This window comes from Rana temporaria, chromosome 1 (genome assembly GCF_905171775.1).
Source record: "Rana temporaria chromosome 1, aRanTem1.1, whole genome shotgun sequence".
Classification (NCBI taxonomy): domain Eukaryota; kingdom Metazoa; phylum Chordata; class Amphibia; order Anura; family Ranidae; genus Rana; species Rana temporaria.
Window position 1 is genome coordinate 456,326,862 of NC_053489.1, and position 16,611 is coordinate 456,343,472.

The following is a 16,611-nucleotide window of genomic DNA, read 5'->3' on the forward strand; positions in this document are numbered from 1 at the left end:
GGCTTACCCAATGGTGTGGGTGGGTGACCCCACCCGGGGCGTCACAGGGCGGGGTCACCCCCCCACGTCATTGAGTAACCCCTTCTTACGTCATGGGGGTTTCGTGTGGAGTGGAGACTGGAGACTGCAGCATCGCTGGACATTGGGTCAATGCAGGACATAGAGAACAACGCTGGACAGACTGGATTACATCGCTGGAATGTTTTTTTGATTTTTTGATCTTTAATAAAGGACTTATCCCAACTGTGTCTGCATGTTTTTTTTTAATGTACACTTTCTTTTTGAAATGGTAGGAGTACTTTTTACCCGTTTGCAATTCACATGGGGGGGGCTGAAATCTGGGGGTCCCCTTTGCTAAAGGGGGCTTCCAGATTCCAATAAGCCCCCCTCCCACAGACCCCTACAACCACAGGGCAAGGGTTGTGGGATAAGGCCCTTGTCCCCATCAACATGGGGACATCCTCCCCACATTGAGGGCATGTGGCCTGGTATGGTTCAGGAGGGGGGCGCTCTCTCGTCCCCCCTCTTTTCCTGCAGCCTGCCAGGTTGCGTGCTCGGATAAGGGTCTGGTATGGATTTTGTTTTTAATTTTGGTGCGGGATCAGGTCTGGTATGGATTTTTGGGGGGACCCCGTGCCATTTTTTTATACAATTTTGGTACGGGGTTCCCTTAAATATCCATACCAGATCTGAAGAGCCTGATATGGAATTTGTAAATAGAGAAATAAGATAAAGCTTAAACCAGTAAGGAAATGCAAATCCACATTTTCCAATCACATCCCAAATAAATTTTAGCACTTTGTAAGGGAGTGCCCCTGGGATAATACAGATTGGAATGAAATAATGTGGAATGCCAAAAGTATGTATAAAAGTAGAAAATATATTTATTAGACACAAAGGTATACAAATAAAGTTCATAGAAATATGTTAAAATAAAGAACTAGCATGCAATTTAAATTGCCAAAATCCCATAACCAACATGTTTCGGAGACAAATGGATTTGTTTTGCAGCACATATGTATAGCTCCTTCTTCAAGGTTTTTTATTATTGGTATAGGCAAAAAGTGTTTAGTTTTTATCTCACATAATAGTTCTATATATGGGAAGGCACACCAGAATTGGAGGGACCCCCGGGGGGATAGAATATCCAGCCCAGGTGGATTTCATACAGTTGTATAGATGGCAAATGAGAAATGAGCCCAACACTTGTTAGATTGAAACAATGTAACCAGGCACCATTGAGAAGCTGACCTAGTGCAGCCCACCAAAGCTCACGAGGATAACACAGAAACGGACAGTGGGAGATCTTGACTCTCTTGACGCTCGCCCCTGATGCCGACGCGTGTGCCCAGCGGGCACGATTACCGCCGGGCACCCGCGATCGCTCGATACAGAGCGAGAACCGGGAGCTGTGTGTGTAGGGGAGAAATTTATGAACAGCGATCAGTCATTTCCCCAAGTCAGTCCACCCCCCTTCAGTTAGAACACACCCAGGGAACATACTTAACCCCTTCCTCGCCCCCATAGTGTTAACCCCTTCCCTGCCAGTGTCATTTTTATAGTAATCAATGCATTTTTATAGCACTGATCGCTATAAAAATGCCAATGGTCCCAAATATGTGTCAAAAGTGTCCGAAGTGTCCACCATAATGTCGCAGTACCGATAAAAATCGCTGATCGCCGCCATTACTAGTAAAAAAAAAATATTAATAAAAATGCCATAAAACTATCCCCTATTTTGTAAATGCTATAACTTTTGTGCAAACCAATCAATAAACGCGTATTGCCATTTTTTTTTACGAAAAATATGTAGAAGAATACGTATCGACCTAAACCAAGGAAAAAAATTGTTTTTTTTATATATTTTGGGGGGATATTTATTACAGCAAAAAGTAAAAAATATTATTTTCTTTCAAAAAAATTCGCTCTATTTTTGTTTATAGTGCAAAAACTAAAAACCGCATAAATGATCAAATACCACCAAAAGAAAGCTCTATTTGTGGGAAAAAAAGGACGCCAATTTTTTTTGGGAGCCACGTCGCACGCCCGCGCAATTGTCAGTTAAATCGAAGCAGTGCCGAATCGCAAAAAGTGGCCTGGTCTTTGACCAGCAATATGGTCCAGGGCTCAAGTGGTTAAATAATGTTTACAGGGTATCCAGGCAATATTGTATTGCAATGGACAATACATCCATGTAGCTCACCAGTGGTGATGAAAACAGCATGGGACAGAGCAATATAGGGTCTTGACTCTCCAAAACTTCATATGCATAGATCCTGGCTATGCACCCACACTTTGGCTGTGCAGCCTCCCCAGTCATTGGGTAACCCCCTCTTACGTCATGGGGGTTTGTGTGGAGTGGAGATTGGAGACTGCAGCATCGCTGGACATTGGGTAACTGCGGGACATAGAGAACAATGCTGGTATGGATTTTGTTTTTAATCTTGGTGTGGGGTTCCCCTCAAAATCCATACCAGACCTGAAGGGTCTAGTATGTTTTTTTGGGGGGGACCCCACGCCATTTTTTAAAAAAAATTGGGCGCAGAGTTCCTATTAATATCCATACCAGACCTGAAGGGCCTGATATGGAATTTGGGGGGGACACCCACGTTTTTTTTTTTCGGTTCGACTTTAACGGTTTTTGCCTGTTCACATGTTCTGGTGCAAACCAAACCTGGGGGTGTTCGGCTCATCCCTAATCAAGGCAATTGATGCAGCATAGAGAGCAGTAGAGAAACCAGATGATAAAATGTGAAAGGTGGAACTCATATCTTCAGTAGAAAGATGCCATCGTTTTGTATTTACAAGTGCAATGCAGTATATAAAGTTACAACAGTTGCACAAAGTTTATGTCTCTAAAACTGGTGTGGCTTTTCTTTTAATTTATTGTTAAATGTATGAGCTCATTTATAGATAATATCATTGGTAAATATCAAAGCAATAGCAATTATACTGTGTATTTGACAGCAATTTTAGAGAATATTCCTTAAAAACTGCATGTATTAAGTGCAGAAAAACCCTTCTTTGGACACCTTTAGAAATAAATGCTTGTTAGTAGACAAGAGTTACTTGCGTCTTGGTTTAGTAATTTCTTCTTTTACTCCCAGAATCAACGTGTTTACATTTAATAGATTTTTCTCCTTTTATCAAGTTAAAGTTAAATGTTAATGTATTCTAAGACATTTATTTTTTTGGATTGGAGTGGCATATTTTTATTTCTCTTTGTTCATTGTGCATATTTTCTATGCTTTGTTAAAAAAGGCGACCATAAATGCAAGATATTACCTTATTTAGAAGAAACACTTAAAATAATTACATACTGTATTTGAAGTGTACTGCTCCCAAGATGACTTTTCAGTGTTTTAAAAAAGACTTTGCAATAAAATGTATTTGTTTTAATGTAATTGCATTTATGTAATAATATATAGGGATAACACTTACAGGGATGTGTTATCTACCAGTGAGTAGTGATGAGCCGAACTGCTCTGGATTTGATACAGCAGAGGTTCAGGCAACCCGAACACCATAGAAATCAGTGGGCACTGAAACATTTTAGGGGTGTAAAAAAATAGCATAGGGAGTGGGCACTGCAAAGCAAAAGGAAAAAAAAACAATTTAGCCAGAAGCAGGGATTTATTCAAAGGGGCTGCTATGTATTTTGGGTGGCATTTGGATGGGTATGTGTGCTGTTTTTTTTCTAACCACTTCAAGACCAAACACTTTCACCCTGTTCCTGCTCAGGTTTTTTTTCAGCACTGCACTCAAATTATTTTTTTTTTATAGTTTTTCTAGACAAATAGAGCTTTCTTTAGTTGGTATTGTATCACTACTGGATTTTTTATTTGTTGCTATATAAAGAAAAAATAATAAACATGTTTTTCTAGGTTGTTATAGATTTTGCAAATAAATAATCTTTCTTCATAAATTTTGGCCAAAATGTATTCTGCTACATTGTTTTGGTAAAACCCAAAACAGTGTATATTATTTGGTCTGTGTGAAATTCATAGAGTCAACAAACTATGGTGTATATATAAAAACTTGATGCCAAAAATGGTGGGACGTTGTGTAAAAATCTACATTAAAAAAAAATCAAATCTCACAAACCCATATTTTATTCACAATAGAAAATAGAAAGCATAGTAAACGTTTAAACTGAGAAAATGTACCATTTTATGAAAATAAATAAGGTCGTTTTGAAATGAATGGCAGCACCAAGTCTCAAAAAAACTTGAACAAGGTAACAAAGAGCTGACAATGTAAGTGGTACTAACAAGGAAAAGCTGTAAAAAAAATTGCAACTAATTAGGTTAATTTGCAACAGGTAAGTAACATGATTGGGTATAAGAAAAGCATCTTAGAGAGCCATAGTGTCTCAGAAGTAAAGTTTGGCAGAGGTTCACCATTGTGTAAAAAGCTGCTTCTAAAAAAAGTTGAACAATTTAAAAATAATGTTCCTCAATGTACAGTTGCAAAGACTTTAAATATATCATCATCTACAGTATATATTACCGTCAAAAGATTCAGAGAATCTATAGAAATCTTTGTGCGCAAGGGGCAAGGCCAAATCACAATATTGGATGCCCGTGATCTTCAATCCCTCACACGGCACTGCATTAAAATCTGGCATGATTCTGTGTTGAATTTCACCTTATGGGCCAAGCACTACCCACAAAAATTACTGTCTATGAACACAGTTCGTCATGCCATCCAAAAATGCAAGGTAAAGCTCTATCACGCAAAGAAGAAGCCATATATAGAACACGATACAGAAATTCTGACATTTTCTCTGAGCCAAAGCAAATCTTAAATGATCTGTTTCATAGTGGAAAACTGTTCTGTGGTCAGTCAAATTTAAATTTGATATTCTTTTTGGCAACCATGTCAAAGACTAAAGAGGAGAGGGACCTTCTGGCTTGTTATCAACACTCAGTTTAAAAGCCTGCATCTCCGACGGGGGTGCATTAGTACGTATGGTATGAGCAGCTTGTATATCTGAAAAGGCACCATCAATGCCAGAGGCGTTGCTAGGGGGGTGCGGGGGCATTGCTAGGGGGGTGCGGTGACACCCGCTAGAGGGGTGACACCATCCCGATTAAAAATAAAATAAAAAATAAAAAAAAATTTTAATTTTTTTTTTTAGCTGACATGTGGGGGGGGGGGAGCGGCTCCCCCCCGCGACTACAGCGATGAGCGCCACGGAATCGGAGTGCCGAGCGCCACGGTACAAGAGGAGGGGGGGTTGCGGGGTGACACAGCAGCACCATCCATCCCCTCCTCTCACAGCCACGGGCTGTTAGCGGTGCTCGGCAGTCGGTACACAGGCACAGCCCCCTCCTCTCTGTTTGTGTGTACAGAGGGGGAGGGGCCGAGGGGACCTTCTGTCCATGTGCCGTGGCGCTGCCTGCGATGATCTGAGGTACTGAATGGGGAGGGGGGTGTTTGCACCTGGGGGGATTTCACTGAAGGGGGGGTGTTTGCACTGAGGGGGGGTTGTACTAAGGGGGTGTTTGCACTGAGGGGGTTTTCACTAAGGGGGGTTTGCACTGGGGGGTTGCACCGAGGGAGTTTGCACTGAGGGGGGGTTGCACTAAGGGGGGGGTGTCTGCACTGAAGGGGGTCTGTGTAACATGCAGGGGTCCAGAGGTGCAGGTGGCTGTGTAATGTAAAAGGGGTGCAGTGATGCAGGGTGTTGTGTAATGTAAAAGGGTCCAGAGATGCAGGGGGCTATGAGATGTAAAGGGGGCAAGTGATGCAGGGTGCTGTGTAATGTAAAGGGGTCCAGTGATGCAGGGTGCTGTGTAATGTAAAGGGGTGCAGAGGGCTGTGTAGTGTAAAAGGGTCCAGAGGTGCAGGGGGCTATGTGATGTGAAGGGGTGCAGAGGTGCAGGCGGCTGTGTAATGTAAATGGGGTGCAGTGATGCAGGGTGATGTGTAATGTAAAAGGGTCCAGAGATGCAGGGTGCTATGAGATGTAAAGGGGTCCAGTGATGCAGGGTGCTGTATAATGTAAAGGGGTGCAGAGGTGCAGGGTGCTGTGTAATGTAAAGGGGTGCAGGGTGCTGTGTAATGTAAAGGGGTCCATGGGTGCAGGGTGCTGTGTAATGTAAAGGGGTCCATGGGTGCAGGGTGCTGTGTAATGTAAAGGGGTCCAGAGGTGCAGGGTGTTGTGTAATGTAAAGGGTACCAGAGGTGCAGGGTGCTGTGTAATGTAAAGGGGTCCAGAGGTGCAGGGTGCTGTGTAATGTAAAGGGGTCCAGTGGTGCAGGGTGCTGTGTAATGTAAAGGTGTCCAGAGGTGCAGGGGGCTATGTGATGTAAAGTGGTGCAGGGTGCTGTGTAATGTAAAGGGGCCCATAGGTGCAGGGTGCTGTGTAATGTAAAAGGGTCCAGAGGTGAAGGGGGCTGTGAGATGTAAAGGGGTTCAGTGATGCAGGATGCTGTGTAATTTTAAAGGGGTCCAGTGATGCAGGGTACTGTGTAATTTTAAAGGGGTCCAGAGGTGCAGGGTGCTGTGTAATGTAAAGGGGTCCAGTGATGCAGGGTGCTGTGTAATGTAAAGGGGTCCAGAGGTGCAGTTGTGGAGAGGGGTACACAGTAGTAACAAAAAGATATTGAAGGATACAGAGGTATGCAGGGGGCACAGTGTGGTGTTTTTACATTTTAACGTGGGGGGGTGCCAGATATTGGATCCGCCCCGGGTGCCAAATGCTCTAGGTACGCCCCTGGCCTATAGGCTCCTGAGATGTGAATTACGGTTCTGGAGAAAGAGAGGTGGGGGGAGGGGACAAAGAAAAATGGAGAGAAAGAAGAAGGGATAGAACGAACAAGAAAGATGGATAGGGAGAGAGAGAAAAGGGGAAGAAAGGAGAACAGAGAGCAAACAGTAGGGTAAAAAATATTTGAAAAATGTTATTGGGGTGGGGGGGGCGTGACACCTTATTTTACCGCACCAGGTGACACCAACCCTAGTGACGCCACTGATCAATGCTGAAAGATATATCCAGGTTTTAGGGCAGTATATGTTCCCATCCAGACAATAAGGTTGATTTACTAAAGCTGGTAAAAGCAAAATCAGTTTCTAACTTCAGCTTGTTCAATTAAGCTTTGAGCAAAAAAAATAACCAGGAAGCTGGTTGGTATCTATACAGAGCTGCACCGGATTTTGCACTCTCCAGTTTTAGTAAATCAACCCCATTGCATTTTTCAGGGAATGCTTTGCATTTTTCAGCAGGGAAAAAATAGACTGTTGAGCAGTTAGAATCCTATATAACACAAGAATGAGATAACATTCCTCGCTAAAAACTCCAGTATTTAAAAATTTATCAGTCCTGATGTTCTGAATGCCCATCTCATTTCTTGAGGCCCCTAAATGTCAGGACAGTACAAATATCCTTTGGTTGAAAAAAAAAACAGTCCAAGGTATGTAGTAGGAGTCATGGTGAAATTTTGAAGTTGTCGTTTTTTTGCCACAATTTTTTGGAAAAAAAAGAAATTAAATTAAATATTTTTTTACCCAAAGTTATCATTTTAACAAGTTATTTCTTACAGACAACATTGACATACTTGCAATTATACACCACATAACATTACGCTACTCCCCCGAGTATTGGGAAACCACGTTTGTGTGAGTTTCACACAGCCTAACTGCAAAGAGTAGCCCAGAATCTAAGGAGCACCTTTGGACTTTCTAGAAGTTTAAACTACACATCGAATTTCTTGACTGCTTCTCACATTTTTGTAGGGCCTGGACAAGTGAAACACCAACCAATTTAAAAGCATTAAGAGAGCATTTTTGAGTTTTTTTGAATATGTCTGTCATTTTTTTGCCACAAGTTTTTGGACAATGCAGGAAAAATATGAAAGTTGTCAATTAATAATATATTTCTAACACACATCATAGACATACTTAAAATTTCATCACTTAACACATTCTGCTACTTCTCCTGAGTATGGCAGCACCACATGTGTGAGACTTTTTTACAGCTTAGGTATATAGAGTTGCCCAAAATTCAAGGACTACCCTTAGACGTTCTAAGGACAGTAGAAACACCCACAAAATTGCCCCATTTTGGAAAGCAAGCACCGCAAGGTATTTTCGAAAAAGCATGATAATTTGTTTGAAGATGTTATTTTTTTTGAAAGCGTGAAAAGAAAAAATTATTTTGTACACAAAGGATTCAATTATTGGGATATTTAGTATAGGCACACTTAGAATTACACTCTAAAACACATTCTACTACTCCTCCCAAGTATGGTGATACCACATGGGTGAGACTTTTTCATAGCCTGACCACATAGAGGGCACCAAAATCAAAGGACCACTTTAAGGCTTTCTAGGGGCATAAATTATACATTTCACATTTTTGGAATCCCTGGAGCACCAGGACGATAAAAACACCTACAGAATGACACAATTTTGGAGAGTAAACACTGAGGGATAAGGAAGCACTACCACAATCCATGAATGAGGCTCTTATAATTGTCATTTTAAAACTGGGAAAGGACTCTCTGTGGCCTGGTTTATGTTGGCCTATTTCTTTTTTAACCTCAGATGTTAAGCTTCTAGCCAAAGTATTAGCAACCAGATTATCTACTATCATAGATACTTTAGTGTACCCTGATGAATTTCTTTTAGACCTGAGTGATCCACTGCTATCAACATTGTGTGTTTATTCCTTAATTTACAGCTTACACCAGATAATACAGGCAACAGGTGCACAGATAAAGCCTTTGATAGTATAGAATGGCGGTATCTGTGGAAATTACGAAATGTGGCTTTGGCCTGTGTTTTTTTAGATTACTCCAAATATTGTACACTGTCCCTGTAGCTAAAACTCAATTTAATAGCTCTTTGTCAGACTCCTTCCCTCTTTTTAGAGGGACAAGACCAGCGTGCCCTCACTCTCTCCCCTATTGTTTGCATTGGTCTTAAAGCCAATTATTAGACAGTCACCAGACATAATAGGTTTTTGTTAACCTTCAAATGAAGAAAAGTTTGCACTTTATGCAGATGAGGCACTATTATTTTTGGGTAATGAATTCAACTGTCTAACTTATGTTATGTCTTTGATAACTGACTATAGCTGTTATTCTGGCTTTACTATAAACTGGAACAAATCTGTGCTCCGTTTGTTAGATCCCATCTCTGAATGGCTACCAGTAGTGGCCGACCAAATAGTTTTGGTACAAAACCTAGGCTTACAGATTTCTCCAAGCCTGGCAGATTATGTTCCATTAAAGGTAGAGCCCTCTTCTGCTGAAGTTCAAACAAATTTGTAAAACTTGATGCAAACTGCCCTTATCGGTAGAGGGCATAGAACATTTAGTCAATTTGGTCTGGATGCCACATTTGTTATATGCTCTACATAACACCCCAATTTGGATCCTACAGTTACCAAAATACAGCACATTCTCTCTTCAGGGTTCTCATTTGGAAGCAGAAATGACTCAGAGTCAGACTGGGGACCTTACATCTACCAAAAGGATGGGGGTAGTCTGATGATCCCAAATGCCATTTTATATGTCATAATCCTTAGGGGGTGAACAGAGCCTAAACATCATTCCCAGACATCCAAGATTGTAAACACACACACACACACACACACACACATACACCAAAAAACGACACTACATTTCCCTGTTATTAACTAAAAAACAGCATTTTTACTACATTTTTAGTTAATATTCAGATAGCATTTCTTCCATTTTATTAGACCCAAGTGACTACAAGTCCTTGAGTACTGTAATTGAACCAACTAAGCTTTTTTTTGAAGCAAATTTGTTCAAATTGCTTTCCTATATTATTGAAACAACCTTGTAATACAACAGTAATCACTTGCAATAGCTTATATTTTTGGAGGAAATTTTTAATTAAAATGATGTCTGCTGTAACATTTGCCTTCCAGCAACATCATTGATTGGTTTACCCTTTGACAAAGGGCATCAACATTTTGAGTGCAAACCAATTACTTAAAGGATGATTAGATATAGCTTTATATTAATATCTATGTAATGTAAAACCCAGTATAGTATGTATTCCTAGACTGCCTAGAGGCCATTCTTGTACTGTTGGTTAAGACTTCATATTGCAGAACAATTATAAGTTTTGGAAGACATACAGTAGTTGTTCAGGAGTACCAGTGGCATTGCTGATAACTGAAAAGGGAGAATGGATTGTCCATTGCTCTGTGAAAATCCATTTTCTCCTTCCCCCTTTTCAAATATCTTTGCATGGGATTAAGTGCCTAAATAATTTGGTGGTTCACCTCTGATTGGACTAAACCAGCACAAATTGCTGATAACTGTTAACCAAATATAGCATGTTTGATATTTTCACATTTGGGTCCCATTGAGCTAGACAACCAAAGAGATCCCTGATTCTGGGCCTGAATGAATGGTTTCAATGTGCAAACCAGCACTTACTACAGTAACATTTTCACTTCACTATGACTATGACACATAGCTAAATTGATGCTGCAGTGGATCAGTCATATACATTGTCTCTACATTGTTGCACAACAAGTACATAGCTACTAGTTCAGTTAAGTGGATGTACTACTACATAATATGATTAGCTATGATGTGGTGACATGGCAAGTGAACACGGAGCTTTATGGTTCCATGTTAGAGTGTTGTTAAAAGAAGAGGGGATGCTACACCATGGTAAACATGGCCCGGTATCAACTTTTGTTTGGCATGTGTTTCTGCCATATTTTTTAAAATGACCGTATTTTCATTTTATAATATATTATTATATTTTATTATTTTATATTACATGTTAATTTTTTTTGCTGGTCAGACACAAGTTTATTGTTCTGTTATGCTACAGGTCCATTGTAAAACTGTTGCTACATCCATGATCTTTCATCAACCTTATCACTTTTTTTACAGTAGATTATAATTGTACAAGATTCATTTTGATTTAGTTAGCAAGTCTGTGCACATACAGATAGTACAAGTCAAGGGCTATTTGTATGATATCTATAAAGTGATATTAAGGCGGGCCATAAATTGTGCAACCCTAAGTTGTAGGAAAGAAATTGGGTTCCTATCAACACAGACAGTGTTGACAGGAGAATCCTACCTGCCGACCTATTGAGAAGACAGTGATTATTGCTAGTGGCTATAGCATTTCCCAGCGATAATCGCAAGTGAATCTGGCAGGCTGGTTGTGCCCAAGTTTATCGATCAACTTGGTAAATTCAGTATGCCCAAGCAAGCAACTATTGCTTCTGTTTTTTTTCTCAAATTTTAGTCCCAATAACTTTTACAATACAGAGGGGGTGAGGTCATTGCTACCTCTGATCTTCTTCACTAGCAATGTGTTTTTTGTGCTGCTGTGATGGGGGAAGGGACAGCAGGGAAATGCTGGAAAATGGAAATTAAATAGATTGGAAGAGCTTTACACAGATAATATCACTTTTCCGTAAGTGAACAATATGACAGTGTCACTTTATGTCTTATGCCTTTTTTCAATTAAGAATACTTTTTTCCTAAGTGCTAAGTCTTAGGTTCACTTTCACCTAGCAACCAATCAGAAACCATTCTGTACTGTTCTGATGGGCTGCTACTGTTTACTGCACTTAAAGATTAGCATTTAAGTGAAATCTATTGAATAAGGCAAATTATTACCTAGTATTTTTACACAATCACACATTATTCTGTGTGTACTGTTTTTGTTTGGTAATGTACTAAATTAAGGCAGTTAGAGATGATAATATAAACATATTTCACATCAGTTTATTGTAGTGCTATCCCATAAAATATTACTGCTATCAGAGGGAAGCAAAAGTCAGGTAGCAGAGCAGTGAGCGATGCTGAATACAGATAAAGCCAAACTTCCATTCCCCCGAGCTGTGACAAACAAATGCATTTCCCTTTGCTCTGGGGAATATGACAGCTGCTATAATCCACTGTTGTAAGAGTTTTTGCTGCTGCTTTTCTTTTGTTGTTTGTGATTGCCAGCCTTGCTTTGTCCTGGCACTTTACAATAATCTGACTGAATCTGCAAACACTTAACTGACAATGGCTGCATATTAATAATCTAAAGCACAGGCTGTAATGATAGCCTTAACATATTCAGTGAGCTACTACTTTAGATATCGAAGATTCTGAAATAAATTAGGATTTCTGTTGCGTTCAAGGGAGGAAGAGACAGAAAATCACACACCAACCCGTAAACAACATATGAAGTACATCAACAGCTCATAATACTATTTAGTAATATTAGATGTTCTATTGACCTGTGTCTTTCTGAACTGTAGAATACATTTTTATTGTGAATGCATGATAAAATCCATGCATTTCATAATTTATTTTCTAGCTAATCATAGCTGTATTAGGTAACTGTTCTTGACAAGTGACAGAATCAGAAAAAATAATATGTTTCTCTGGTTTCTGCAAGACTGGTTTTGTTCACTACATTAGTCTCTATAAATGTATAACTTGATACTATATTGTTCTCATGATCCTGTGTTCATTATGGTTTTTGAACAGAATATTAAAGGGTCACTAAAGGAATTTTTTTTTCTTTAAAATAACAAACATGTTATACTTACCTCCACTGTGTAGTTTGTCTTGCACAGAGTGGCCCGATCCACGTCTTCTGGGGTCCCTCGGCGGCTGTCTCTGGTCCTCCCCGCAAGAACTCATCACATTTATGCGAGAGAGCTTGCATGGTGATGAGTCCTTGTGGGTGCGCTCCCGTGATACAGCGAGCGGCCATAGCCGCTCGCTGTATCACTCGGCCTCGCCTCTTGGCGCGCCGCATCACTGAATGAGATTGACAGCAGCGCCAGCCAATAGCTGCACTGCTCTCAATCCATCCGCTCTAGCCAATCAGCGGCCAGGCTGAGCGGCGAAGAGGATCTCCGGACCGAACACTGGACTTTAGAGGGGTCAGGTAAGTAAAACGGGGGCTCGGGGGAGGCATCATCAGTTGTAAAGGAAAAAAAATCACCTTAATACAATCTATGCATTAAGGTGACATTTTTTTTCCTTTACAACTCCTTTAAGCCACTTTTCTATAAGTACTGGAGGTCAACATATACATTTCTAGGATTATAATGATGGGTCCTATGATAACATACTACACATGCATATGTATATGTATATGTAGGGCAGTGCTTTTGCACCTATATATTCTACCACCTTAAAGGCTAAGTTCACTTTGTTCTCTTTTTTTTCCCTCTAAATTCCAGCTCCCCAATATAGCATTAATGTTCTTATGTTTCAAAAATAAAACATCTTACCATCAATTCTACACAGAGTTAACCAGCTGATCTCATTAATGCACATCTACTCTCAGCTGGTCAACTCCTTCCTGTGGTCATGACCTAAAGTCTCTCAAGGAAGTAAGGCATAAGTAATTGAGCAATGTGTTTAAACAGCTATATAGAGAGTTAAACAAGCTGGCACAATAATGTTATATTGGTGGGGAACTGGAATTTGGAAAAAAAAAGTGAACTAAGGTGAACTTAGCCTTTAGGACCTTTCTATCTGTCCAAAGCTTTTTTCTTTTCAAGAGAGTTTGTGGAGACATTTAGAACCTTTCTCAATGGGCAAAATAAGAAAGGAGTAGCTCTTCTCTAGGTTTAACCTAGTTGTAAAACAAGTGATGCATGGAAAAGTGATGTACTCTTTAAAGCCTATTTGTGATTTCCTTTTATAAGTTGCAATTACAGTCAGAGTGCTCAAAAATCATGTTTAAACATTTTCATTTAAAAGCATGCTAGCGATCAGAATTGCTCCACACTCTACTAGAGCAGCAGTCTATCTCCAGCCTTCTGAAACACCCCATGCATGCACACACATCCAAGTAAAAAAAAAGACTGCACCAATCAATTATCATGCTTCTTAAGCAGGAATCCCCCTTTGCAGTATCATCTCTCTGTTCACTCAGTAACAATAATGTCCTCTGAGCAGGATTTGTTAATTGGTGCACACTAATTCTAACTGTGCAAGAGTCTGTTGAACCATTGGAGATGGACACCTGCTCTCACACAGATTGTAGCACTTTGGATCTCCAGTACGGTTCCAGTAGGGTGGAGACTGGGATTGCACTGAAGAAATAGTAAAAACGACAAAAAAAGGTTTTAAAAAAAACAAAAAAAGGTTTTAAAAAGGTAACTTTTTTAGAACAGCTGTGTGTAAAACATGCAAAGCAAGGGTACATTTGAGCATAAAGTTATTGGCTAATTCTGTTTCGTATATGTTAATGACCCAGCAAGCATCAACATAAGACTTTATTTGCCATCAGTTTTATAGTATAAGATATGTGTCTTGCATAATGTGCCTTCTTTATTTTAAAAGAAAACATAAAAAAATCATCCTGATAAATAATATCTTTTAACTGAGTATATACAGCAGCTCCAATTACTGTTGGTTTTGAATTTGTTATTGCCTTTATTATAACATTGTTGGTGATTGACATTTGTATTCCTGCTATCTGAATGCAACACATGTCTTCCTTGTCTTAATCCATTTCTTTCCTTTTTTTTAAAGGTCCAGAGGAACACAACAAGTACAGAGGGCTCTATTTTCAAAGCTATAAGACCTGTTCATTGTTTCCAGCATTATCAGTTTAAACCCAACATCTGGACACAAGATGCTTTACACTAATGTATTCAATTAGGTTTCATTAAAATGTAATAAGCTGTGGTTTCAGAAACAATTAATGTATTCACAAATGATGCTGCTAAACTGCAGTTTTTGCATTATCGCAAATGAAAATACTCCTTTTTTGATGTTGCTGTACAGATCTATTTTCATTGCAGGAACTTTAATAACAAAATATGTGGTTATTATCCTTCTGGGATTACCATTTTTTATATAATAATTTAAAATAGACAAGGACCATGCACTTGGACCAGGAGGCAGCACGGTGTTTTGAAGAGGATTATAGCCAACGACACCAAATATAGCATAAGCATTTTACAGTTTACCTGTGCTGCCTAATCTGATTTTGTGAAATTATTTTTAAAAATGTTTTCTTTATGTTTATTTCTGTAATATGACAAAAAAATTACTGCGCAATACAATTGATAAATTATGCCAATAAACAATTACATTTGTAAACCTTATATTAATCTAATAGTGTTTATTTTAGTTGACTATTTTAGGGGAGAAACAACTAAAGGATCTGGGTATTCTGGTAGATCAGACTTAATAATAGCACATCATTTCAAGCTGCAGATTCTAAAGCAGCAAAATAATGTATTGTATTAAAAGAGGTATACTGAATGTAAAATATCCAACCATTTCATTTTTCAAAGAATATCCAATTACATGAGAGCAGAAAAAACATTATTTTTGCTTGCATTTAATTGGAGGATGGTAGTCACCATATTCAAAAAGCTTGCATAGAGAACATTTCTTGCAAAGTTAACAGCATGCTTGCCTGTAGTAAATCAACCCCATTGACTCCAGATAGAGAGACAAAATCTCACCCATGTACAAGGCATTAATACGCTCTCATCTGGAATATATTAATAAATTAATAATGTGCTAAAATCAACCTTCCAATATTACATACATTTATACACATTCCAAAGACATAAAAAAGAATAGGTGTAAAATTAGAATGCAGCCGTGAAAGTCCAATATGTGAACAAATAATCATCACCACCATTTAGTGGGTGTACTGATCATCTAACAGTTAATTAGTTGATTGCCAAGAGAAAGGAAAAGCAAACATATTTTTCTTGATTGAGAGAGAAATCCCTGGAGTACTATCCATATAGGAGCTTACATCAAAAAATGATAATCTTCATATATAGTGGATAAATATATCATGACTTCTCCGAATGTAGTGAGTCTCAAAGAAAAATTATAACATCATCATTGCGCAAAATTTGCTATGGGACAATAGAACAAGAGCTTTGGATAGCTACACTCACATTTAGCTTGATAGTGCGAAGCTTATAGAGCTGTCAGTGCAGACAGCAGAATTCCTCTCCCTCCACATCCAGCACATTCAAGCATCGTGGGTAGTGTCACTGGCTCCTCCCAACCGGTTTCATAACCTGTCACATGATTTTTTCAAGGGTAGCCATATGACGAACGGTGCATTTATACCATAGCTAGCGTGCCGGTTGCCATAGTGACCTGGGAGTTTTTTTGCACCATCATGCCGCTAATAGCGTTTAAACACTTCACAATTAATTGTGTGATAAATTACATATTAATTAAAGTAAATTTTAATAATAAAAATTTTAAATAAATAAAGTTAAAACGGAGAATAAAATGCCATGTTTTTAATACACATTTAAACCTGAATAAACATACTGTATATAACTTCCGACCAGTGGTGACCGATGATATTGCACATGGATAAGGTAACTTACTACAGCCAAATTATACAAAATGCAATTAATGGTGTTTATACTTCTCAATAGCCTAAAATTTAAGACCTGCAGGATTTTTGTTATGACATAATGCAAAATGTCGCGAGAAGACACTGTGTTTTGGAAATCCATTCCTAATATTTTGTATGTGTTCTCGTATTCTTTTCCACATTGGGCGTTTGATTCTCCCTATATATTGCAATGAACAAGAACATTGCAATATATAAAAAAGTCTTAGGAGGCATGTGGGTGACGGGAGTGGGAGTTGG

The 16,611-nt window shown here is 39.1% G+C and overlaps 1 protein-coding gene across 1 annotated transcript in view; it reads left to right on the forward strand.

Annotated features, from left to right (window-relative positions):
• CCSER1 (coiled-coil serine rich protein 1) overlaps positions 1-15,079 on the forward strand; it is a 1,156,365-nt gene extending 1,141,286 nt beyond the window's left edge. The window contains 1 exon segment of the mRNA XM_040327888.1: positions 14,502-15,079. Within this exon segment, the coding sequence (XP_040183822.1) occupies positions 14,502-14,618 (117 nt within the window). The 3' untranslated portion in view covers positions 14,619-15,079.
• The last annotated feature ends 1,532 nt before the right edge of the window (positions 15,080-16,611 follow it).